The 22735-nt window shown below is 57.9% G+C and overlaps 9 protein-coding genes across 9 annotated transcripts; 5 read left to right on the forward strand and 4 right to left on the reverse strand.

Annotated features, from left to right (window-relative positions):
* Positions 1-837: 837 nt before the first annotated feature.
* SLS55_001192 (uncharacterized protein) lies at positions 838-2309 on the forward strand (the record flags this gene model as incomplete). Its single annotated transcript, XM_066772688.1, has 2 exons — positions 838-1127; positions 1184-2309. The coding sequence occupies 2 exons, from the start codon at positions 838-840 to the stop codon at positions 2307-2309; spliced, it is 1416 nt and encodes a 471-aa protein (XP_066637967.1).
* A 2260-nt stretch (positions 2310-4569) lies between these two features.
* Positions 4570-5731, forward strand: SLS55_001193 (uncharacterized protein; the record flags this gene model as incomplete). The annotated part of the gene is made up of 2 exons (XM_066772689.1): positions 4570-4574; positions 4669-5731. The coding sequence occupies 2 exons, from the start codon at positions 4570-4572 to the stop codon at positions 5729-5731; spliced, it is 1068 nt and encodes a 355-aa protein (XP_066637968.1).
* A 134-nt stretch (positions 5732-5865) lies between these two features.
* On the reverse strand, positions 5866-7093 carry SLS55_001194 (uncharacterized protein; the record flags this gene model as incomplete). Its single annotated transcript, XM_066772690.1, has 2 exons — positions 5866-5987; positions 6043-7093. 2 exons carry the CDS (start codon positions 7091-7093, stop codon positions 5866-5868), a joined length of 1173 nt encoding a protein of 390 aa, XP_066637969.1.
* A 1096-nt stretch (positions 7094-8189) lies between these two features.
* On the forward strand, positions 8190-8981 carry SLS55_001195 (uncharacterized protein; the record flags this gene model as incomplete). Its single annotated transcript, XM_066772691.1, has 1 exon — positions 8190-8981. The coding sequence occupies one exon, from the start codon at positions 8190-8192 to the stop codon at positions 8979-8981; it is 792 nt and encodes a 263-aa protein (XP_066637970.1).
* A 241-nt stretch (positions 8982-9222) lies between these two features.
* SLS55_001196 (uncharacterized protein) lies at positions 9223-9637 on the reverse strand (the record flags this gene model as incomplete). The annotated part of the gene is made up of 3 exons (XM_066772692.1): positions 9223-9384; positions 9461-9529; positions 9590-9637. 3 exons carry the CDS (start codon positions 9635-9637, stop codon positions 9223-9225), a joined length of 279 nt encoding a protein of 92 aa, XP_066637971.1.
* A 349-nt stretch (positions 9638-9986) lies between these two features.
* SLS55_001197 (uncharacterized protein) lies at positions 9987-11862 on the forward strand (the record flags this gene model as incomplete). Its single annotated transcript, XM_066772693.1, has 3 exons — positions 9987-10179; positions 10236-10481; positions 10538-11862. 3 exons carry the CDS (start codon positions 9987-9989, stop codon positions 11860-11862), a joined length of 1764 nt encoding a protein of 587 aa, XP_066637972.1.
* A 1395-nt stretch (positions 11863-13257) lies between these two features.
* SLS55_001198 (uncharacterized protein) lies at positions 13258-14445 on the reverse strand (the record flags this gene model as incomplete). The annotated part of the gene is made up of 2 exons (XM_066772694.1): positions 13258-14113; positions 14168-14445. 2 exons carry the CDS (start codon positions 14443-14445, stop codon positions 13258-13260), a joined length of 1134 nt encoding a protein of 377 aa, XP_066637973.1.
* A 1667-nt stretch (positions 14446-16112) lies between these two features.
* On the reverse strand, positions 16113-19531 carry SLS55_001199 (uncharacterized protein; the record flags this gene model as incomplete). The annotated part of the gene is made up of 4 exons (XM_066772695.1): positions 16113-16384; positions 16436-16598; positions 16651-17631; positions 17681-19531. 4 exons carry the CDS (start codon positions 19529-19531, stop codon positions 16113-16115), a joined length of 3267 nt encoding a protein of 1088 aa, XP_066637974.1.
* A 931-nt stretch (positions 19532-20462) lies between these two features.
* On the forward strand, positions 20463-21692 carry LET1 (26S protease regulatory subunit 8; the record flags this gene model as incomplete). The annotated part of the gene is made up of 2 exons (XM_066772696.1): positions 20463-20697; positions 20758-21692. 2 exons carry the CDS (start codon positions 20463-20465, stop codon positions 21690-21692), a joined length of 1170 nt encoding a protein of 389 aa, XP_066637975.1.
* Between the last annotated feature and the right edge of the window lie 1043 nt (positions 21693-22735).

Raw genomic sequence — 22735 nt, forward strand, 5'->3', positions numbered from 1 at the left:
TTTTTTTTTGCTGGCCAGAGGCATTCTGCTATCTTACGTTGGATGGACGGAGGGCTAGACCAGACAGCCCAAAACAGACCGAGAGCGGATGGGGAAGCGGGAAAAGAATGACGACATGACGACTTGTATACCACAGTATTAGCTTTTCCTTGGAGCCTCGTATCTCGAGGCTTTTTCAGACCTTTTATTTCGTTTGTCGTGTAGGGGTAGGCTCCTTCTCCAGCAAGCAGATACTAACACAGTATAGTTACACCCAGCTGGTGAGGCGGACATGGAGACGCCGTGATCGGAGTGGATTTCTCAGCAGAGGTGCGGGAGGTGAGATCTTGGCAGATGTGGTATCACGCCCGGGCTGGTATAGAGGTCGGTGGACGATTACTCAGCACGTGGTCGACGCGGAATTGGGGTGCGGCCACCAATTAGAGCCAGGCCAGAGGGGGAAGGAGCAGAAGGCACGCCCGCGGTTGGCGCCCGGCAATCGGCAACTGCACAGGAAGGGCAGCATTGCCGCTCTCGCTCTCCAAATCAGCGGCTGGAAAACGCGGGGCCCAGCATGTAAAAGGGCCTCTCCATTGTGGTGACGTGCTCCGAGCCTCCTTTGAGCCACCGAACCATTACCGCCCGCTCGTACGATCCCAGCTTTTTTCTCTCCGTCTCGTACCGTCTTGGCTCCCTTGCCCTCGACCTTTGGCTCTCCCACTCTCTTCTCCCGACTCTTGGACGGCGGGCGTTGAGCGCGAAGGATCTCCCCCACACTCCGCTTGCGCCACACACGCAAGCAGTGCTTTTAAGTCCGCCCTCGGCTCACCACCTCCGCCACCCCTCCGCGGCTCGAATATGCGCGACGACATTGAGCGCGCCGAGTCGCTGTCGTCTGCGGCCTCGACGCCCGACACCGACCCGGAAAAGAAGGACCAGGACCAGGGCCAGGACCAGGACCAAGACCAGGACCAGGACCAGGAAGGGGAGGATGTCGCCGATCGGCAAGATGCACTGCACGGACCGCTGGAGAAGACGGCGTCGAGGAAGTCGAAGCATTCGATAAACAATGTTTCGTCGGTGCCGAATGGAGGCCTGCTCGCCTGGCTGCAGGTCCTGGGCGCCTTCTTCTTGTTCTTCAATTCTTGGTAAGCCACACCGAAGACGGTTGAGACGGCCGCGGAAGTGCTGACACTTTCACCAGGGGAATTGTGAACTCATTTGGCAGCTACCAGACCTACTACGAAAGCGACCTCCTGAAGAACTCGACTCCTTCGTCCATCTCATGGATTGGGTCTGTCCAGGCCTATCTGCTCATGGTCGTCGGGGCCCTGACCGGCCCCATCTACGACGCAGGCTACTTCCGCCACCTTCTCGTCGTCGGCTCCTTCCTCGTCGTCTTCGGCCAGATGATGCTCAGTCTCTGCACCGAGTACTGGCAAGTGCTGCTGGCCCAAGCCTTCTGCATCGGCATCGGCACCGGCTGTCTCTTCGTCCCCAGCGTCGCCATCCTCAGCACCTACTTCACCACGCGCCTGGCCACGGCCACGGGCATCGCCGCTGCCGGCAGCAGCATCGGCGGCGTCATCTACCCCATCTTGCTGCACCGCTTGATCGGCCCCATCGGCTTCCCTTGGACCGCCCGCATCATCGGCTTCATCGCCCTCGCCACCCAGCTCGTGCCCAACCTCTGCATGAAGATGCGCGTGCTGCCCGCCTCGCGCCGCAAGATGCTCGACCTGCCCGCCTTCAAGGAGCCGCCCTACCTCCTCTTCATCCTCGGCGCAATGGTCGTCTTCATGGGCCTCTACACGCCTTTCTTCTACGTCCAGCTCTTCGCCCTCGACCGCAGCATCACGTCGTCCAATCTTGCCTTTTACATGCTGTCCATCATGAACGCGTCGTCGGCCTTTGGCCGCATCTTCCCCAACATGCTGGCCGACCGCATTGGCCGCTTCAACACCATCGCTCCGTGTGCCCTGCTCTCGGGCGTACTGATTTTGTGTCTCATTGCGGTGCATGACCTCGCCGGCCTCGTCGTCTTTTGCGTGCTGTACGGCTTCTTCTCCGGCACCTTTGTCAGCCTGCCGCCGACCATTCTTGTGATGCTTAGCCCCGACCGCAGCAAGATCGGCACGCGCATGGGCCAGGCGTTTTCGTGCATCGCCATCGGCATCCTCGTAGGCACGCCTATTGGTGGCGCCATCCAGAGCGAGCATGGCTTTACTGCTTTGTGGCTCTTCGGAGGCATCGTGACCATTGGAGGTTGCTTGAGCGTGGTGGCGGCGAGGGTGTGTAAGTTCGGATTTTCGTTGGCTCAGAAGACATAGATGCATAACGGTTGGATATGGGAGCACAAAAATGCGTGCTTGTAAATAGCGCAAAATGGGGTAATTACACTGTACATACGTATCATCGTATCGCGATGCTATGCGAGGATGTTGTCACTTTGTCATCTCCCTTTGATTCTAGCCTGCTTAAGCCTCGACCACGGGGCATGTTCTTGACAACGACCTCTCGAGAATGGGATGACAAGCAAGTCCTCTTTCTCGCACACTCGTTCCTCCGTTTCATCTCCTTCTTTCTGACACTTTAGAGCAGGGATAGGGGCAGGAATCGACCAACGCCATTTCCTCTCTTCAATCGGCATACGCCCGACTCCTTCACGCAGCCCCCAGCTCCTTCCACATCCCCATCACACCCTTAAGCATGTGCGAGGAGACGATACGCGCCAACAACCCCCTCTCCTCGCTCGTCGTGGGCGTCGCCAGCGTGCAGCTGGTCTTTGTCGGGCCGAAGTGATGATGGTGGCGGTGGGAGCACGGCTGTAGTGGCGTAAGGTCAGCTGCTGTATAAAGGGTAAGTCTATTTGGTGGGAGTAGGATGCAACATACGATTGTTGAGCTTGCATTAGGTAAGCCTGACGGTGGTTGTAGATGTTGGATGGCTCAAGGGTCTAGGACTCCACAAGTGAAACCGGTCACCATCGGTGCCGAAAGGAATGGAAGTTTTCACTCTTCGAGACACAAGAAATGCTCGCAAGGAATGCTCGCTGCCAGAAGCACTATCGTCCATTTCAGCAGGGCGGCGAGCGTGACGTTGACCAGCTCGAGGGGCCCAGTGGTGATGGCTCTGGAAATAAGGTTTGGCGAGAAGTGGATGTCTCGTTTGGGATAGGTGCTTGGCAGAGCAAGCCAAGAAGGACACTAAAAAGCCATGGCTAAAGGTTCGCAAGATTTTAAAGTCCACAAAGAAGTCTCTGGACGAGGGGGACACACCAAACCTCGAATAGATGAATGGATGTTCCTTATTATCGAGGCAACCGACAACTTGTCATTTTTGCCGATTGTCACAATGCCTTGCTTGACTGAGTTACACAGAGAATCAAACTCGAATCAACTCCACCTGCATCAATCCTACGCATGTCTGGTTGCGGTTGTGCAGTTCTAAAGCTCGTAGCTACGTCCGGATATTTGCTTACACTACCCACGTTGGAAGAATGCCGCGTCCTTTTGCGGGCCGTGAGAGGACCAACTGTTCTTTTTGTTGGTCATCGTGAGCTTGGAGGGATATATATTCTATGTGCGGGGAAGCGTGGTAACGAATCGGGAACTTTCAATAGTCAGAGGATCGCGACTAACCCGCCCTCTCCCTAAAGAGCCGATCACATATCCGGCAGACTAGAACCAAAATAGGACGTCTAGGGCAGACACGCAACAGTCAACAAGGGGCAGGTACCTGGTTCCGACGAATCTCAAAGCTCTGATTTACCTTCGTCCCGTGCGTCTTTCTCTTGCAAACACGGCGAGCGAACGCTCAAGAACCGAATGTACAGTAAAGAACACCCCAATGTTTTGTTTGAAGTGCATAATGGATTCAGCGGGAGAGACGGCCTACACAAGTCTAGGGGCCACGTCCATGTTGCAATCAATGGTGCCCAGGAACTCTCAGATAATCTGTACGACGCTGACCCCTGGGACGGCTATCCGAAGGCCTCCGCGCACGCGACTCTGCAAAACTTACCGCAGTGGCAACCTGTCCTCCTCCACCTCGGCTAGACTCTCCTCAGGTTGATTCTGTAGGAACATGTTGCCATCTTGAAGCAGCGCGGTGAACAAAGCAGCTGCATTAACGCCGTCGTGAGGAGAGGTGTCGAGTGAGTCACGAGTTCTTGTAAAGAGACAGGCCAAGTACGGTAGCTTCGGATAAGCATAGCCAAAGATAGTTTCTAGCTCTGGGCCATGTGGCCGTCGTTCGGGCCCTTGACGTCACAACTGAAGATCCAAACACCACAAAGGTATCGCGACAAGATGGGCATCGGGTTTAGTGCACAAGGTCACAAGGGAGTCGCAATACTTCAAACCGTGCTGCTGTGGTCCGTTGGGATCCATTACGTGGTACGCCTTCTATTTCTAGAGAGCATGGAGCCGAAGATGATGGTCATCACGCGGGGAATTGGCCACCAGGACGTTGACCGTGCTACTAACCGATTGTATCTGCGTGCGGTTTCGTCGTCGTGGCATTTCAAAGGGCGGCTGGCCCCCTCTCACTGCAACTTCGCCCTTCGTCAATCCTGCCATCGCAATCACCATGGGGTAAGTCACCAAGTCAATCAGCGCCAGGCTGGAGAAGAGGTTACTGAGTTGCGCCACTTGACAGGTGCTCACACGTAGTGCACGCAGGCGCCAGCGTGCTCGCAGCCTTCGCCGGCTTGACGACCATGAACAAAGTCCAGCACGCAAAGCTGAAGAGAGAAATCGAAAGTAAGAGCCGCCAGCAGACACACAAGGCCGCGAGTGCTGACTGCTGCCCAGCCATGTGCAACATCATGCAGCCCGAAGGTGTCATCGCCTTCAACTGGAGTGGCTCCACCATGATGAACCAAGACATGGTCAAGTACACGTGCACCGTCAGCTGGAAAAAGAGGGCCACTGTGTTCGACCGCTCGCCCAAATCCTATTTCGGCCCCAAGGTGAGCTACATCAGCCTTGTCGAGGCGCACACGTACGCCTCGGTGAAGCACTTCTGGGAGCTCTATCAACGCGAGCCGCGCTTCGACATCCAGGTCCTGGTCCTCAACAACTTGGTCAAGATTTGCTCCGACACTATGGCGCGGCGCTATGGTCCCGACTGGAGGGAGAAAGCGCTGCTCAAGTCGCAGGGCGCCGACGTTGCCCTTGACGAGAAGCGTGCCTACAGCATCCTGCACACCATGGGCGGTCCTAGCGGCGGCGGCGAGTGGATCCATGTCCCTGCTGGCTGTGACATGCCTGACCCGCACATGCGTTTCCCACCCTTCTCCGGCCCGGGTGGCATTGAAGGGCCTAGGCGGCCCCGCGCCGCCATCGACGACTGCCAATACGAGATCGACGAGCTCGAGACGGGCGACGAACGGGCCGACGAGATGGACGATATGGAGCACTTCCAGGTGCTGAAGCGCCGGGTGACGAACAAAGGCAGACTTCTGCCCGACGCCAGTGGGTCTTATGGCCAAGGCGTGCCGAGTGACCAACGCTCATCCATGTCCGGGAGCCATCGCCGAGCCGGGGGTGTTGATTCTTCAAACGGGAGTTCGCTAGCTGATGGTGAAGCCGAATCCCACAACCGACCGCGCCACAAGAGACAGAGGCATGTTCAGCGCTCGGATGCGGGCTCGGGGAGTTCGGAGCCTACGAAGAACCGCAACGATAGTCCTGTGGAGAAGAGACGTAAGGATGGTGGCATCGAGTCGAAGCAGCCAAAGACTCTCTAGTCGGTCGTCAACTTCCGCCAGCAGTGCTTATTTCGCCATGTTTGGTCACTTGACTGGAAGGATGCAATTGCATCAATGTATCGCAATCAGACTGGGTATCTTCTAAAGACGTAATCAGTAATGCAAAGGCGCCGTCATTCCTTGAAAAGCAACCCAACCATGGTCTTCGTTGCCTCGAAGACACCCATCTCGACTACAAGCTTGTCAAACGTTGTAGGTATTTTGCGAAGCGAGCCTCGATCGTCTGCTTCGCGCCCTGTGAACGTGTCATTAGCAGAAGCTCGTTGCTAGCCCAGCCAGTGAACACTTACATATGCCAGGCAGAGCTACATCTGCACCCACAACCGACTCCGCCTCACCAGTCCAATCGAAACGAATCTTCCAAGAGACCTTGAGCATTACTTGCTTGTTCCGCAGAGTAATGCTTTCGCGACCAAGGCTGTACAGCAATTCCATTTTCTTGATCGGTCTTTCTTCGCCGTCCCCGACGACGAGATTATTGCCAATTCCCGAAACCTCTTCGGTCTCCTCCTCTAGGAGATTGGAGCTCGTAGGGACCTCTTGATGCGCTCCCCCACGTTGAACAGGTCTGTTGCTGCCCCTTTGTTCATTCTGAACCGGTGGGCCATGGTCCAAGAGGCGGGCGAAATTCCTGTGGCAGTGCGCCCAGCACTTCGCACGTTTGGTTGCAAGATCATAATAGGACTCGGTAGCCCAGCAAATTGCACCAACGTCGTTCTCTGCAGCTCGCATCTTGATCCATATACCTAAGTCGTGAGAGGCCCAAGGCGAGAGCCACTCAATATCTAGTTTCGAGACACTTTGGGTAGTCGGGTCTGCAGCTAGCCTCAAATCGAGATGAAGTGCAGAATCTGGCGAGCGCATGCCGATGAAATGGATCTGGTGCCCTCCATCCTGACTCACATCTACCTTAGAGCTGTACTCAAATGCGGTGAATAGGCGCAGGTACGGAAGCGGATTGTCCAGTTCAACAGGCTCGTGGGAAGGCAAAGGCTTCTTGGGTTCCTCGAGCTGTGGGCTGGGTGGACGGATCGGTTTTGCAAGAGGCAAGAACGCGGATAGCAGGGAGGACAACGACGGGACTTCTGGTTTTGATAACGATGCGGACGAGTCGGCCTTGGTAATGAGAGAGATCAAGGCAGATATGTCCTCGGCGCTCCCTTCCTCGGGAGCTATGCGACCGAGTTCAATCTCTCGCTCGTACTGTCTGACTTCTTCCTGCATCTTGTATAGTTGTTTTTCAAGGCGGTTCTTCTCATTCTCCTTCTCCTTCTCCTTCAAACCAACCTCTACCTTCGCCACGATAGGCGATGGCCTATTCTCGAGGACAGCAGGATCCATTGCCTGTTGGGACTCTTGCACGTGTCGGCCTTCATCCCTCACCAGCTCTTCGCCCGCGAGACCCGGATTGTCCGCACTAGCATTCGTACTTTTCCCCGCAGACTCCGACCTCAAAGGCAATTCCCGCGGCTTGAATGGTGATGACAGACGCTGGCCGAGGGACTTGTTTCTTCTCGCCTTCTTACTCGGCGAAGAGAAAAGTCCCTCCGGCGGCGGCAGATCTGGCCTCGCAGCCGGCGACCCTTTCGGGTATGTAGGCAAGTCGTCCTCCATCTCGGCCACCCTCCTCTCCGCCTGCGCCGCGCTCTCGTGGGCCAACTGATCCGCCGCTGCAGCCTGAAGCACATCTCTGGTCGGCAACAGGCGCCCGCCTATCGAGCGTCTGCGCTGGTCGCTACCATCCGGCTGCATTGATGCGGTGGCGTTGTTCCCTTCCGACGGCAGGTCTGGGTTCTGCTGGCTCTCCCCCAACACATACGCGAGCGCTCTCTGTCCACGGCTGGGCGACCGCGACGGCTCGTCGGGCTCGGTAGCTGCAGACGCGGCGGAGGCGCGTCTCGACAGAACCTCGGGATTGCCACGGGCAAGGCTGGCTTTGGTTGGAGACAGAAACGATGCACGGCGCGGAGGCGTCCTTCGTAGGGCATTGCGCGGACGGAAATCGCCGTTCTCGGTGACTACAGGTGGTTCGACAGAGGTCCTGCGGCGTTTGGGCGATGGTTCAGCCATTTTGTTTCTTGATTGGCGCTTGCAAATGTGCAGCCGTTCATGGGCGGCGGCTGTGGTTGTCGCGTTGTTTGGTGAGTGGTTGCTGCGGGCACGCGTCGCGTCGCGCGGGCGGGCGGCAACGGAGACACAGGCCCTCGGACGGAAGAGAGCTCCGAGGCCGGAAATGCCGGTCCCTGCCTGCTGCAAAGCCGGGATGACTTCATCGGTCTTTTTCACTTCTACCAACACTCCCACGCCTCTCTTCTTCTAGCATGGATATCTCATCTCGCTGAGACGCAACTGGACTCGAGGCCCGATAACGGCTCTTGTACATCACGCACGAGACACCATCTTCTCACAACTCCCGCTGCCAATCCACAACGGCACAATGGCCTCTCCCATCCCCCGCCTCTCGTTATGCGCCAGCTGCCTGCGGCAGCTCCGACCCTCGATCCGCTCCCACGCCAATACAGCAGTAACAGCAATAACAACAGCGCAACGACGCACCATTAAATACCACATTTCGAAGCCCGGCGAGCAAGCGACGCCGTTACAAGGCTTCTACGCCGACATGCTCGCGCACCCGCTGCACCAAACGCCCGCCGCTACGCGCACCGCACCCGCGCCACCGCCTCCAGACGAACTGCCCAAGACGACCAAGGAGGAAACGCTGGCCAAGGGCCGCATCGTGTTCGGGTCGCGCCTGGCAGGGCCGACGGAGCGCAAGGAGAAGCGCGACGCTGATAGCAAGTTAATCGCGGGCGTGCGCGTGCCGCCGAAGCCCGAGGAGCCCGATAATTGCTGCATGTCGGGCTGCGTCAACTGCGTGTGGGACGTCTACGGCGAAGACCTGGAGGAGTGGGCTGCGGCCAGTGCCGAGGCCAGGGCGCGCATCAGGGCACAGGAGACGGACAAGAGGCTAAAGGGACAGGGCACAGGCGGCATGCTGGCATCGAAGGGGACGCCGACGCACGTGGCGAGCTCTATGGACGACGATGGCGGTGGGAGCGAGGCGAATTGGAGCATTGACTTGGGAGAGCTGGGCGAGCTGAACGACGCACAGCCCGAGAAGCCGACGGATGAGGAGCTGTGGAAGAACATTCCCGTCGGCATCAGGCAGTTTATGAAGACGGAGAAGAGGTTGAAGGAGCAGCACGCGCAAGAGGAAGCCCATGCTTGAGCTACGCCCTGATGCCTGTAAATATTGGAAGCCTCGCATTTTGCGATTGGGAGGCTTGTTGCGCCGTTCTGATAGATTATACCCAGCCAGGTAAGGCCCTGTGCGGCATACGCGTCCTTATAGAAAGTACAATAGATCATCTTCCGAAGACGCCATGCCCCCGTTTTCTGGGGAGATGCGAGCGGCAGTCTCTACACCTTCCTAGAACTCCAGCTTATGCCTCCTTCCGCAGTCTCCTTGTCTAGTCGACGTCGACACCCTTGGCCGACAGCTCGTTCCTGGCCTGCTCGATCTCCAGCATCAGCTCCTTGTGCGCCTCCGGGACATCGTTGAAGGTGAAGACGCCCAGGCCCAGCTTGAAGAGGAGATAGGCGCCGAAAGAAACGAGGACCCAGAAAGGAAGCTGTTGCAAAGTAATTGTCAGCAATTGATCCTGCTGTGTTGAAACGAGGGGATGGCGTTGCGGTCGGGTTACGTACGACAGGGATGAGTTCCTCCTGGATCCTGGGAGAGAGCGGAACGAGGCCGAGGTACAGGGCCAGATAGAGCTGGCAATTGAGTTAGCGGGGACGGTTGCGAGGCAGCACGGCGGAGGGGTGGTGGCGTACGGAGGAGAGCAGGAGCCCCAGGGAGATGGTTTGCTGGGCGCGGGTCATGGTGAAATTCGGGCGGGGAGTTAGGCGCGTAAGGAGAGTGGTGCAAGCGAGAGGTTAAGGAGCGGACGGTGGCAAGGCAAGTCGAGGGGAGCTGTTTTGCTACTGCTGCTGCTGCGGACGGAGCTCAGCGCGCAACGTAGGCGGCCGGCGGAGAGCCAAGAGCCAAGGTGGCCCCGGGCGCACGTGACGGCGATCGGAGGTAGGCACCTAGGCGGCAAGGCCCCGGCACACCGATCCCCTATCGAAGGCCCCAGAAGCCGAGCAAATCACCCTCTTAAGCGCCCGGCCGAACTGACGTAGTCACCCTTTCCCGTTCCAGATATCTCCCCATTTTGCCCTCGCCCTCACCATGGACTGGCCCGCCGCAGACGACCCTCTTTCGCTCATTGGAGCAGTCAAGGCCTTCCTTGATTCGCCAGACCAGGAGCCAAGCCGGCAGTCGCTTGAGCCTCTGCTTGCTCGGCTCGACGAGCTCCGGAGAGGCGATCAACCCGAACTGTGGGACAGGCTAATCGAATTGTTGGCCGACGCCTGCCGCGACCGTAACTATCCAGACACTCCCGCATTTCGGCACAACCCCTGCTTACACGACTCGCAGCAAAATGGCGCGAGCCCATCGAGCAGTCGGGCATTCTGAAATATTACCTGGAAAGCCTCGACGCCGCATCGCTCCCGACAGCCTCCTCCAAGCAGTTGCTGCGTGCAGTCGGCAACGGCGTCGCGGACCGTGATGAGTCGAGGGCAGTTGTGCTTCCTTTCCTGGACAAGATTATGAGCTGCTTGCAGAACCCTGCCCTTCTGCCCGTTGCTGTCAGCGTTCTCTACAACACCTGTCTCGGATATGGTAGGGCCAAACCGGAGCACTCAACTCTCCGTCTCAACTACTAACCAGACAACAAGATCCTGCACAGAAGGAGGCCGCAGGCTTGCGCCTCGACCGTCAGCTGTGCCGCCACTTAGCTGACGACCCGCCAAACGTCTCCCAGCTGATAGAGCTCCTCGCCTGGGTGTCCGACAAGCTCTCCGACGACGTCCTCGCCGAGTCTGAAGACTGCTTGAGCGCCATCATGCAGAGCCTCTCCTCTTGCGAGGAATGGGAAGACTTCAAGCACCTCATCGCCGCCGCGTCCGTCTACCTGCAAGACGGCAGCATCCAGTCCAAGATCCTCCACTCCGACGGCATGTCCCAAATCACCGCTCTGCTCAAGCAAAAGACCGACCAGCTCGACCAGCTCCAAGCCTCCATGGACGACGACGAGAAGAAAGACTTCCTCGAAGACCTGCGCATCGCCACCGGCCTCGTCATGAACGCCATCGCCGCCATCACCGCCTCGGACGACTTCACGCGCCTCTACACCCTCTCCTCCCCCCTGATCCGCGAGCAAGGCGCCTGGCTTTCCTCGCCCAGCCCCATCCTGCGCACCTGCGCCTGCATCACGCTCGGCAACATTGCTGTTTCGGATGCCGTCAATGTCGACATGGTCCACGAGCACTCGCACCACCTGCCCACCCTGCGCATCCTCCAAACCGCCACCGACCGCACCGAGCTCTACCTTGCCGCCGGCTTCCTGCGCCACCTCGCCCAGCCCGCCGCCAACGTCGAGCCCGTCACGCAGGCAACGCCACCCCCGCTGCCCACCCTCGCCGCACTGCTCGACCGCAAAGAGCCCGAGCTGGACTTCGAGGCCGCCGCCGTGCTGCGCCGGCTCGTCAACAACTCGCGCGCCACCGCCGCTGAGCTCGCCAAAGATGACACCACCCTCGACAAGCTACTAACCGCCGCTAAGCAGACCAAGACCGGCTTCGAGGTCGGCCGCCTGCTCATCGCCGTCTGCCGCAAGCTGCGCGAGCGCCAACACGACCCGGCCGAGCCCGATGCTGTCAAAGCCGACACCGAGCGGTGCTGGGCGAGCCTGCTGGCCCATGACGAACTCCTGCGCCCGTTGGTGCTGATGGTCCGCCAGGAACAGGTCCCCGCGCTGGCGTCCGAGGCATGGTTCGGGCTCGGCCTGCTGGTCGCAGCGCCCACGGCGGGCGTGCGGAAGGTAGCGGACGCGTTCGCGGAAGACGAGGACAACTGGAACGCGCTCAGGAAAGCGGCGACGACGGGCGATAGGGAGAGCGCGGACCGGAAGAATGTCATGACGACGGTGAACTTGGTGGCGCAGTTGTTGGATGAAGGCGAGGAGAAGCAGCGGTGGTCGGAGCTGCTGAAGGAGTGTTGAGGTGAGGAAGGATTGACGCTGGCGATTACCCAGTGAGGTTGGGGGCTGCTTGAGCGGCTGGTGAAAGTAGTGGTAATGTAGAAGCAGCGTGGAGGGTAATCAGGTGTACATTGGGGAAATTCGCACATGCTTTGGAAAGTAGATATGTATCTGCGCATGGGCCTTTCAGAGGGAGGACGGACTCAATCGAGGCCCACCTGCAGCCCGCTCGGCTCTCGAGGTGATTCTGGCCCACATCTTGTCTATAAGGATAAGCAGCGGTGGATGCGATGGCTGTTTCTCGAAACAGCTATTGCGAAAGGCCAACGGAGTCTTGGAGAGGAAAGGGTCAGCGTCTTTTGCGCTAGAGATGGCGATGTCACAGTAAGCTTACTCTACCTTGCCCTACAGATAATCCACAATTACCTCTAGATACTAGCTTCTTACCGACGTAGGGAATACATTATCTTTAGCGACAAGCATTTGACAAGATGCAACTATTTTGCAACCCACTGTTTTGCTAGCACGCCGAAGCTTTTTTCCTCGACAGACGATCTCGAACGCACGGAAGGGAAAATTGTGGGGAGTCCGTACGGATCGGGCCGCGCTGACGGTAAGTGATCGACAGGCACCATCGCCGGCCGCATGCACATCGTTTCAAACGGCACCTTGGAAACATGGATTCCTCACCTCCCATCCGCGCAGATACTACGAGAATGACGTCATTGGCATAGATACGTAGATAGGGAGGCGATGTTTCTGTAAGCCACGCCCTCCGCCTGGCTCCTGTTCCAGCCGCCTGCTCCATCGTAGCGACCGCACTCGAGAGAAGAAGAAAATCAGCAGCTCTCCATCCTCGTCCCCGTATTGTGCTTCCCCAACGCTTGCACGCCTCCACAGCACGGACATTTATGCCGACGCCATGCCACTAGGGCGGACGTTGCGCGCCACTGCCTAGTTCAACACCATAGCTCCAGCCACCCCGTGCCGCCACGAAATGAAGGGGCGTTTGCGCCTCTGCACTACTGACGGAATAATGGACGAGGCGCTGTGCCGCGCGGCACGGCACATCCGCAACGCCTCGCAACCACCGCCCCGTGCGGTTACCGTCGACCTCTGCCGTTCCTGATGGCCGAAGAACTGCCCACTACCGCGGCGCAAAAGGGAAGGGCCCTGCAGCCCCTGTGGGAACCGAGTAGCGGAGCAGACATGGTTTCGAAGATGCGGTTCTGTCATGTTTCCGTCACAAGTCACAAGCCAAGCAAAGAACAGTTGCAGTCGTGGAAATCCTCAAATCATCTCATTTTATGCTAAGAAACATTGCCAGAACAGCAGCTATGAAAACCGTCATTACTCATTTCCTTCATGATCCCGCCCATCCGCTGCAACATCCCCAAGCTAGCGCGCAATCCAAGCTTAGTTGGTGTAAACGAAGTCATCGATATCAGCGTTGTTGCCGAAGTCAAGGTCGGTGCTGACGGTGTAGGCGAGCGAGTTGTAGATGGTGTACTTGTCCGAACCCCACGAGTAGCCGTCGTTGACGGCATAGGTGGCGTTCCAGGGAAGCGAGTACAGGGCGCAGAACAGGCCCTGGGGCTCCTCGTTCTTAGCCATGACGTACGAAACGAAGTAGTTGCAGGCCTTGTACTCGCCGTCGCTGTTAGGGTGCTCCTTGTCGTACTTGGTCTGGGCGTCGCAGGCCTTGGCGCAGACGCGGGGGTCGTAGGCGTCGGTGTAGGTGGTGTAGGTGATGTAGCTGTCGAAGTTGTGGTAGGTCGGGGCGTTGACACAGGCGTTCTCGAAGTTCTGGGGGGCCTGGTAGCCCTCAATGGAGGGGAACGACTCCTTGCTGCTGGCCTTGTTGTAGCCGTTGGAGCCGGTGATGACGACCTGGAAGTTGTCGCGGTACTGGCCAGTGTTGGTGGCCTTGGAGGCAGCAACGTGGTAGGCGTACAGAGTGCAGGCAATGGTGGTGATGCTGTCAGGGTTGCCCTCAGCGTCGCAAGAGGTGTCCTCGGAGGGGTCACGCTCGAAGTAGACGTTGAAGCCCATGCAGAGCGGCTCGTTGTTGCAGTAGCTGGCGCACTGGGCCGGGTCGTACGAGTCCAGGGTCTTGACAGTCAAGTAGCCCATCTGCTGAACGGCGCCCGCAAGGTTGGTGAAGCTAGGAGCGGCAGCGTAACCAGTGGGGACGGCGGCAGCAAGGGCCTGGCTGGTCAGGGTGGCGGCATTGACCCAGTCGCTGGGAGCAGAAGTGACCACAGGGCCAGCACTAAACCGAGTCAGAGCGTATACAAGCCAAGCGCTAGGAAGGTTGGTAACTCACCCAGAGTAGGTCTGGCAGGCCTCACGCTTCTCGACGACAGCCGTGACGGCGCTGGTAGCAGCGGCAATGGCAGAGGTGGCATCGTAAGCGGAGGTAGCATCGACGACGGTGGTGGCCTGGACAACGGGGTCGACAGGGCCAAGGTTGTCGGCGCTGATGGCAGCGATTTCATCGGCACGGTCAGCGGCAATGGCGGCGAAGTTGAAGTCCTGACGCTTCGCGACAGGGCCGGCGGCAACGAGGCCAATGGCCAGGGGGATGAGAGCAGCGGCGCGCATTTTGGAGATTGAAGCTTCGAGGGGCGAGGGCCGGGACTGGAGTGAGCAGTAGAGGAGAGAGATCGAGGAGGAAGCTGGCTGCGGTGGAGAAGTGGTTGAGGCCGGGAGACAGTGGTCTTATGTACTGCACTGCACTGCATACACGAGGTCGTCCACGATGGAGGACTGCGAGTTGACCATGTCGGACATGCCGGGCCATTCAGCCACGGCGAGCGAAGGAGCAGCGGGCACGCCCTGGCTGGCGGTCTACACCGCCCTCGGCGATGCGAGGCAACTCGGTGTTTGCCATGGCGTCGCGGGCTGGGGCGCAAAGCTGTGGCTGTTTTGTGGCGTGCGCGGCGACGAAGACACGAAGAGGTGAGGTGATTCTCAGCGCGGGAGATGGGCGCTAAGCGAGCGTCGGGTCGGTGCGTGCCCTTCCCTCAGCTCCAGCGCGATCCTGAACGGAGCAACAAGCAACGCGTCTCTCGGCCAATGGCTTGCGCCACGGCCACAAACGCGGGACGTGGCCAGCGTGGTTGCCCAAACGGGCAATCGGCGAGCATGGGTTGGTGCGGCGTCCGCCGGTGCTAGGCCTCTTGATTCTCTCCTCGGCCTCTGCTCTCCCCAAATGCCGCTTTGCTCCGGCACTCGATGCGCTCCTTCCTCCACACCTCCCATCCCAGAGCCCCACTGCCTCATGGCCGCAGCACCTCAGCCCTTCAGCCCCAAAGCGCTTCATCGGTCTCGCCGACGCCCGGTGGGCCTTCTGCAGACCCTTCGTTGGCCTTCCGTTGTCGACTTTGGGCATCTGCCATCCACGTGGCCGTGGTCTCAGCTCTTTCCCCGGCCCTCAGCCTTTCCAGACCCTTCGCCCGTTCAGCCTCAGTCCTGGGGACTTGTCTTTTCCGTGACGCGGCCTCTTTGTCGCCGAAGGATCATACTTTCCACCGTGCGTTTGCCCCCACCCTCTGCTTTGTTTACTCCACGGACCACGCCGAGACTAGTCGATTTTATCTTTGCTGGTTTTTTTTTTTTTTTCCCCCTAGAAAGAAAGACACGGTTGAGGCCGGTCAACCATATGGCGGTCAGAGGGTGGGGGAAACAGTGCTGTCAGCCACACTCACTGCGCTGCATGTCTTTGGTCTTTCTTCTCTTCACGGCCTTCGGCTCGGGCTGGGCTCTGTCCGGCTCTGTCCGGCTCTGCAAGGGTCCTATCTCGAACATAGTAGAGGAACTTACCGACCCTAAACCCGTTCCTGTGCGTACGCTGAAAGACCGCATACTCGTGGCATCACGGAATTCATCTTTTCTGTATTCTGTCTTTGCTCTATTCTCTCTCCTACTGTTTTCTGGACGCGAAAATCAAGGCAATGACAAGAACGTTTGCAAAGAAAAAGTGCACGAAACGCAACAACGCCTTCGCTATGCCACCCGAGTGTGCTCTGGCCTTGCGACCAACAATATAAACAAAATGAGAGCATACGCAACGAAGAGATGGGGGAGTATGTGTCAGGGAGGAGCGAAGAAAAGGTGCCCCATCACCCTTTGAAGCACCCATCACTTCAATGCACGATCCCGGCTGAAGAAAAAGGGCAACTCACAGTGCGTCCCTCATCCCCAACGCCCTTTCCCAACTATCCGGTTCAAGCCCCATCTCACTGCTTGCGGGACTAGTTTTCTACTCGCTAGTAAGCCCGTCCAGCCCCGCCTCTTCCAACCGTTTTGAAAGTCTGTGAGAACTGAGGGTTGCCACCTAGTGCCAGCGTGTCGAAGCGGTTGATCCCCATGGTGTCATCATCTGTGTAACCAGAGAAGTAAAAGCCAACTATGACGACGAGATAAGACAGAATGAGGATCGAGCCCTTGAAATAGTTGCTCTTTCCCTCGCCGTACATGTAAGACAGCAGGAAAACGCACAGAATCACGGTGACCATGTCCCACTGGGGGAATATGAGGGCTAGCACGCGGTTAGTGCTTGTCTATTTCTCCATCACACAAAGACACTTACTGAACGTGTGACCCAGGACGTTTTCGGGATCGATGAAACGGCCCTCGATTGCGCTGTAAAGCACTAGGGCCGGAATCTGAAGCAGGCAGACCTGAAGTGCGTACGCGGATCCAATTTCCATCGAAAGAGCAATGTTGCCGTTCATGGCGAAGGAAATGGCGTTCTGTTGCACTTATTAGCGGACCAAACAGTATGTTCGTGATGTGCGGCCATACCAAGAACTCGGTGGTGTTCGGGACAAGAGCGAACAGGGTGATGCCGAGGAACTTTTCGTCGATCTCCACGTTCTCCAGAACCGCGTCAACCGTGTTGACAAGGATCTCTGCAATGATGGCATATGCCAACGTGGCCGTTAGGAGGATAACTGCTGACTTGGTCCGACTCCAGTTGGGCGCATCGTGTCCGCCGCTGTGGCCGGTAGCCGTATGTCCGTCATCGATTTCCTCGCCAGCCGTACCTGTTCTCTGGAGGTTCGGACGTTCAGAGTGAGTCGATGCGGCAAGATTAGCCTGCGAAACCCGCCGAGGGTTGTGCTTGGCCGTAGCGTCCCGAGCAGCAACAGCAGCAGCAGTTGCGGCCATTTCGGCCACTCGGCGGACTAGCTGGTTATTTTCATCTTCCGACATGCCGTGAAGGTTAAGGCTGCGCTGACTGCGGTTATCATGGTGATGGTCCTCTCCGTCCTGCGGCGGTATGATGTGCGGTGTGTGGGATTCGGTGCTGTGCGAAGACTTTGCTCTCTCAACGGTCTCCCCGCTAGGTGACAGACCGGCTTGCTTGAGAGACTGGCCCAAGATGCGCTTGTACAAGGCCGAGTCACGAATGTTCTGATCGGATTTGCCAAGAGTGCCGTAGGAAGGTACGTGGTCGCCAGCAGACACCCCGCTGGAGACCTGTTGAGAGTGTAATTGACCGGAAGCAGCAAGCTGAGTGGCTGCCATGTCCATCTTTTCCATCTTTTTCTCATCCATCTCAGAGTTCCAAATCACGGCGGCGTGCGTCCGGAGCGTGAAGAGCAGCCCAACGGCATAGGAAAGGAAGAGCGTGACTGAGGCAAACCAGACAAAAGGCCGGACAGCTTCCAGGTAGAAACGGTCATGGATAGCAGGAGATTGATCGAAGTAGCATCGGCGACAGTCGCGTTCATTGTCCTGCTGGGTTCTTCCATGACTGCAATCGCGGCAGTTGAGTTCGTGCTAAATCTGATCAGTCTTCATTGCAGGCAAAGTGGGACGAAGCACTTACACTTCCGTAGATCTGGTAGAACAGTGTTGGGCCAAACGCAGCGATGACAGCAAACAGAAGCATGGTTGATGTCACACCTGCAGACCTGACATTGAACCGCTGCGTCTTCCTCTTCAAAGCACCAAAGCACATGGAAAGACCCGGGAGGAACAGAACACCTGCGAAGATGCTACCGATGATGCTGCCTTCCACCAGCTGTGCCTTTCCTTGTTTTAGCGCAACGCAATAGAGGAAAACTTCCACAATGGTCGAGAAGAATGCGTTTATGGTTGCACCGACCCCCATGGATGACTGGGCTGAAATAGAGGCCACGGCCTGACCGATGAAATATGCCAGTGGAATGATTGAGAACAGAGCAAGGGTGAACAGCAAGAACTGGTTCGTCAGGGCGATGTCCAGACCCAGACATTCGACCAGGACCCAATAATCGAAGATGACGAAAGCGACAACGCCAAGAAGGTTGATGAGGAAGATGTTGGTCCCGTCAATGGTGTACTTCCAGTATTTGATACCCACTGCTCTGTACGTGCAGAGCAGGATGGAAGAAGATGGCTCGTCCGTCCGACGGGTATCGTTGATGTCAGAGTGGAATGACAAAGCCAATGGGTGTCGACGGAGATGGTCGAACAAGAGGTACGTCACTCTGCCCATGGGAATGGTGAAGACCAAAAGCCAGCAAATGCCGGAGACCAGGAAAAGAGAAGGGGTCAGGAGGCCATAGAAGACAATGAAGAACACGACCCTGCCCACAGTCCATTTGCCTCGGCCGAAGAGTCTCCGTTTAGTATTCGCGCCATGGTCAGAACCCGCGTTGCTTTCCCGGCTGGGGCGGCCTAGGAGGCTTTGGGTTTCGTCGGCAGAGTCGATGCTGTTGCGGCGCCGTCCAACCAAGCCCCGATTGGACGAGGGGCCAAAGAAAAGGCGGCCCTCTTCGATATCCCCGCTCTGCCATTGCTCGTACTCGCTGATGCTGCGGCCTTCTCCCTCATCCTCTTCCAGATAAGCCTCCTCTTGGATGAACTTGACGAACTTACCGAACGGGTAGAACAGGTACTTGGCAAGGCCCCAGAAGGTTCTGCCATATGACATGGACCCATCAGCGCAGCCGAGCAAGAAGCAAATCAGCGCACCGGCTGCTGCAATTGCGGCAAGCCACCAGCCGAAGATCAAGGTCCAGAGGAAGTTGAAGAGGACAAGCCACGGGCTGACGAAGCCTCCAGGGGTAGAGTGGATATCTCCTTCTGCCGTCTTTTGGACCGACCGATTCTTCTTATACAAAGCGGGCTTCCAGATCCTGATACCAAAGGGATGAGTCTCGTTGATAGCCTCCTGCCGGTCTTTCAAAGTGAAGCTCTCGGCATCACTGAGGTCGGCGTCGTCATCGCCCGGGTCCAGCTCGACTTCCTCTTCTTCCTCGTCGGCACGTATGGTGTCGTCGCCGGATGAGCCGGCCGGCTGAAGGTCCGCCGGGGCTCGTAGATCGGGATTGCTTTCCTGGCCAGCGTCCTCATCATCAGTGGAGTCCACCTTGCCAAGGTTAGGCGTTTGGGCGGCAGGACGGCGACGCAGGGTAGAAGGTACGCGGCGTAGCGACCCGGAGGCTCTGGCTGGCTTCGGCTGGAACAGCTCATCGACCTCGTCCTCGGCGTCGTCGACGGAAAATTCCTGGCCTCGGTGAAGGCGGTTGTAGGATGTCGTTCGGCGACCCATGGTCTTTCGCTGCGGCGGCTTGAGGTTCTGCTGTGCTTGTGGTTGCTGCGAGTCCACCGACCCCCGCGCGCTGCTGGAGGATGCTTGAGCGCCTGAAGTCGACAGAACGTCAGCCTGCGTGTCCTTGATGGTGCCGGACATTTTTTTTGCTCGGGGGGAATTTTATCACGTACCGGCGGTGGGCAGCGGCGGCGGTTGGGCTCCTCTTGACCTCTGGCCATCTCGATCCGGGTCTCGCGCGCTGCTGGGCCGACTCGCACTGTTGCCCTCCGGGTTAGTCATGTCGGACGGCGCTGCGTCGCTAGAGGCGCCGTCTTGCCTTGCTTGGCCGTAATCGTCCGCCATGTCGAGGCTCGGCAGGTGGAATGAGGCCGTCAGGCGTGTGGAATGAGGCGAGTATCCGCCTTCGAGCCTGTTTATTGTCTGGCTGGGGGGCCGTGCGGAAGCTGGTGCTGGAAATCGCGGGCGGTGGCAGGAAAGGCGGTAAACTGGTAGAGGGAACTATTATAGCTGGAGCAGACGAGAGGTGGCAGACATGGGGGCCGGCAGATGACCGTCAATCATCCTGCACACGCCGCGCTAGCTGCGCTACCAGTGATACGGGGTGCGCGATCGCAAGCGGCGCGGTGATTGCAAGCTCGCAGCCGTGCAGCCGTGCAGCGCACGTGAGGAGCAGGCCGCGGTAAATGCGCGCCTGATGGACGGCGGGAACCCTGGGCCTGTCCGCCCGGCCTGCGTCACAGCTGGAGCGAGATACAATGCTGCTGCGGCCCAAGCGCCGCGACGGCGACGCGTCGGGTGAAGCTGCGCCCGGGCGCTGATCCGGCGGCGGACGGTCGCCGAGAACGCCGACGCCGCTGAGTGGCCGCCCGGCAAGCTTCCATGAGCTCCAACACCATCGAGCGCCAACTGCCATCATCACCACCCGTCCACCACCACCCCCCGTCATCCGCCCCGCCCCGCATCGCTGCCGCCCAGGCGCTGCCCGTCTCGCTGCTCCCCTCTGCATCCCCGGATTCTGCGCTTCCCGCCGCCCGTGCCCCCCCCCCCCCCCCCCCCGGCCGCCACCGCCATGGCGCTCGACACCTTCTTCCACAACAAGATCGAGAGCATGAAGCTCGAGATCATCCAGGGCCAGGCGAAGCTGCGCCGCCTAGAAGCACAGCGCAATGACTACAACTCGCGCGTGCGGTTACTGCGCGAGGAGCTGGGCCTGCTCCAACAGCCTGGCTCCTACGTCGGCGAGGTCGTCAAGGTCATGGGCACGAAGAAGGTCTTGGTCAAGGTGCATCCGGAGGGCAAATACGGTGAGCACCCACAACGCTTCGGCTGCCGGATTTGCCACGACCGCTAACGATGAGGCCCAGTCGTCGATGTCTCGGACCAGGTTGACATATCCAAACTAACCGCCGGCAAGCGTGTCACTCTCCTCAGCGACTCGTACAAACTGGAGAAGATGCTGCCCTCGTCCGTTGACCCTCTCGTCTCGCTCATGATGGTTGAAAAGGTGCCTGACAGCACGTACGACATGATTGGTGGCCTTGACCAGCAGATCAAGGAAATCAAGGAGGTTATCGAGCTGGGCCTCAAGCATCCCGAGCTGTTCGAGTCTCTTGGTATCGCACAACCGAAGGGTGTCCTACTATACGGGCCGCCAGGAACGGGCAAGACATTGCTTGCCCGTGCAGTGGCACACCATACCGACTGCAAGTTCATCCGCGTGTCTGGCAGCGAGCTGGTGCAGAAGTACATTGGTGAAGGCTCGCGTATGGTGCGTGAGCTGTTCGTCATGGCACGTGAGCATGCGCCGTCGATCATCTTTATGGATGAAATCGACAGCATCGGTAGCAGCCGTGTGGAGGGCTCATCTGGCGGTGACTCGGAGGTGCAACGTACCATGCTGGAGCTGCTTAACCAGCTCGATGGTTTCGAGCCGACCAAGAATATCAAGATCATCATGGCCACCAACCGTCTCGACATTCTGGACCCCGCCCTGCTCCGTCCCGGCCGGATTGACCGCAAGATCGAGTTCCCTCCGCCAACCATCGAGGCACGCGCCGACATTCTGCGCATCCACTCCCGCTCCATGAACCTGACTCGCGGCATCAACCTGACCAAGATCGCCGAGAAGATGAACGGCTGTTCTGGCGCCGAGCTGAAGGGTGTCTGCACGGAAGCTGGTATGTACGCGCTGCGCGAGAGACGCGTGCACGTTACGCAGGAGGATTTCGATCTCGCGACGGCCAAGATTCTCAACAAGCACGACGACAAGCAGATGAGTTTGTCGAAGCTCTGGAAGTAAGCGACAGGCCACTTTCATCGGTGGGCAAGGGAGAAGGACGCAGTACGATCACCGATCATGCCTGCTTATCGTTGCACGCGGCACAAATGCAGTCCTGTAGTTGCATGCTTTCGGGATCAATGGATGGCACACGTTGGCATCAGAGGAGCAAACAAGTCATAGAAAACCGAACTTTCCATGCAACACCATGTATCGTGAAACGTTTCGCGGGGAGCACGCACAAGACGAACGATGACGAAGCAAAATATAATCAAGAATCGACGAATTGGCACATCCGCAATTGTGCCCACTTTTTAGCTCCCGGCAGTGAATGCACGGGCGTGGAACACAGATAACCCCATTGTTCCGACTCGTCCTCCCCTTGCCTCTGCAAGGTGTACGACGCGGCCTTATTCTTCACCAACGTGTCGTGTGTGAGGAACACCACTCGAAAACAATGACGACACACCGCTCCAAGCTGCGGTGGATTCCATCCGTGCGTGCCCTTGTCTTTGCCGTTGAACCAGGTCCTCTTTTTCCGCTCCACTCCCGACCACCTCGATACGACGTGTTTCTTAGCGCTTCCATCTGATCTTGTTTGATCTTATCTATTTGTTTACCTCCACTTACCACATGCACTTAGCCCCACACTACAAAACGCAAGTTTGATCATCCGCGGCCCCGCGCTGTTTCACTAGAGCAATATTGCACCCTATTTGCGTGGGTAGTTGAATGCTATTTCTTGTATAGTCTCGATATACGGAACTGCTTCGACTACCCACGCAGGAGGATTCACCGATACCGCATCTACGGTTAGACATTTGCGTCCATTTGCCTGAGCTCAAATTCCTACCATCCATTGTGTAGGCAGAGCAGGTTCTTTTGCGGGACACGGCTGGGCAAAGTTCTGTTACCCACTATGCTGACTCGGGGCAACGCACCAATGCGGAAAGAGGAAGTGCAATGTCTGCACGGACAGATCACCCGGTCTCGTGGGTGTCGGATACTACCGGTATTTTGAATGAAACGCCCTGAAATAAGGTCAAAATGGGATTCCATTTAAT

Source organism: Diplodia seriata, assembly GCF_021436955.1.
Source record: "Diplodia seriata strain FDS-637 chromosome Unknown scaffold_1, whole genome shotgun sequence".
Taxonomy (NCBI): domain Eukaryota; kingdom Fungi; phylum Ascomycota; class Dothideomycetes; order Botryosphaeriales; family Botryosphaeriaceae; genus Diplodia; species Diplodia seriata.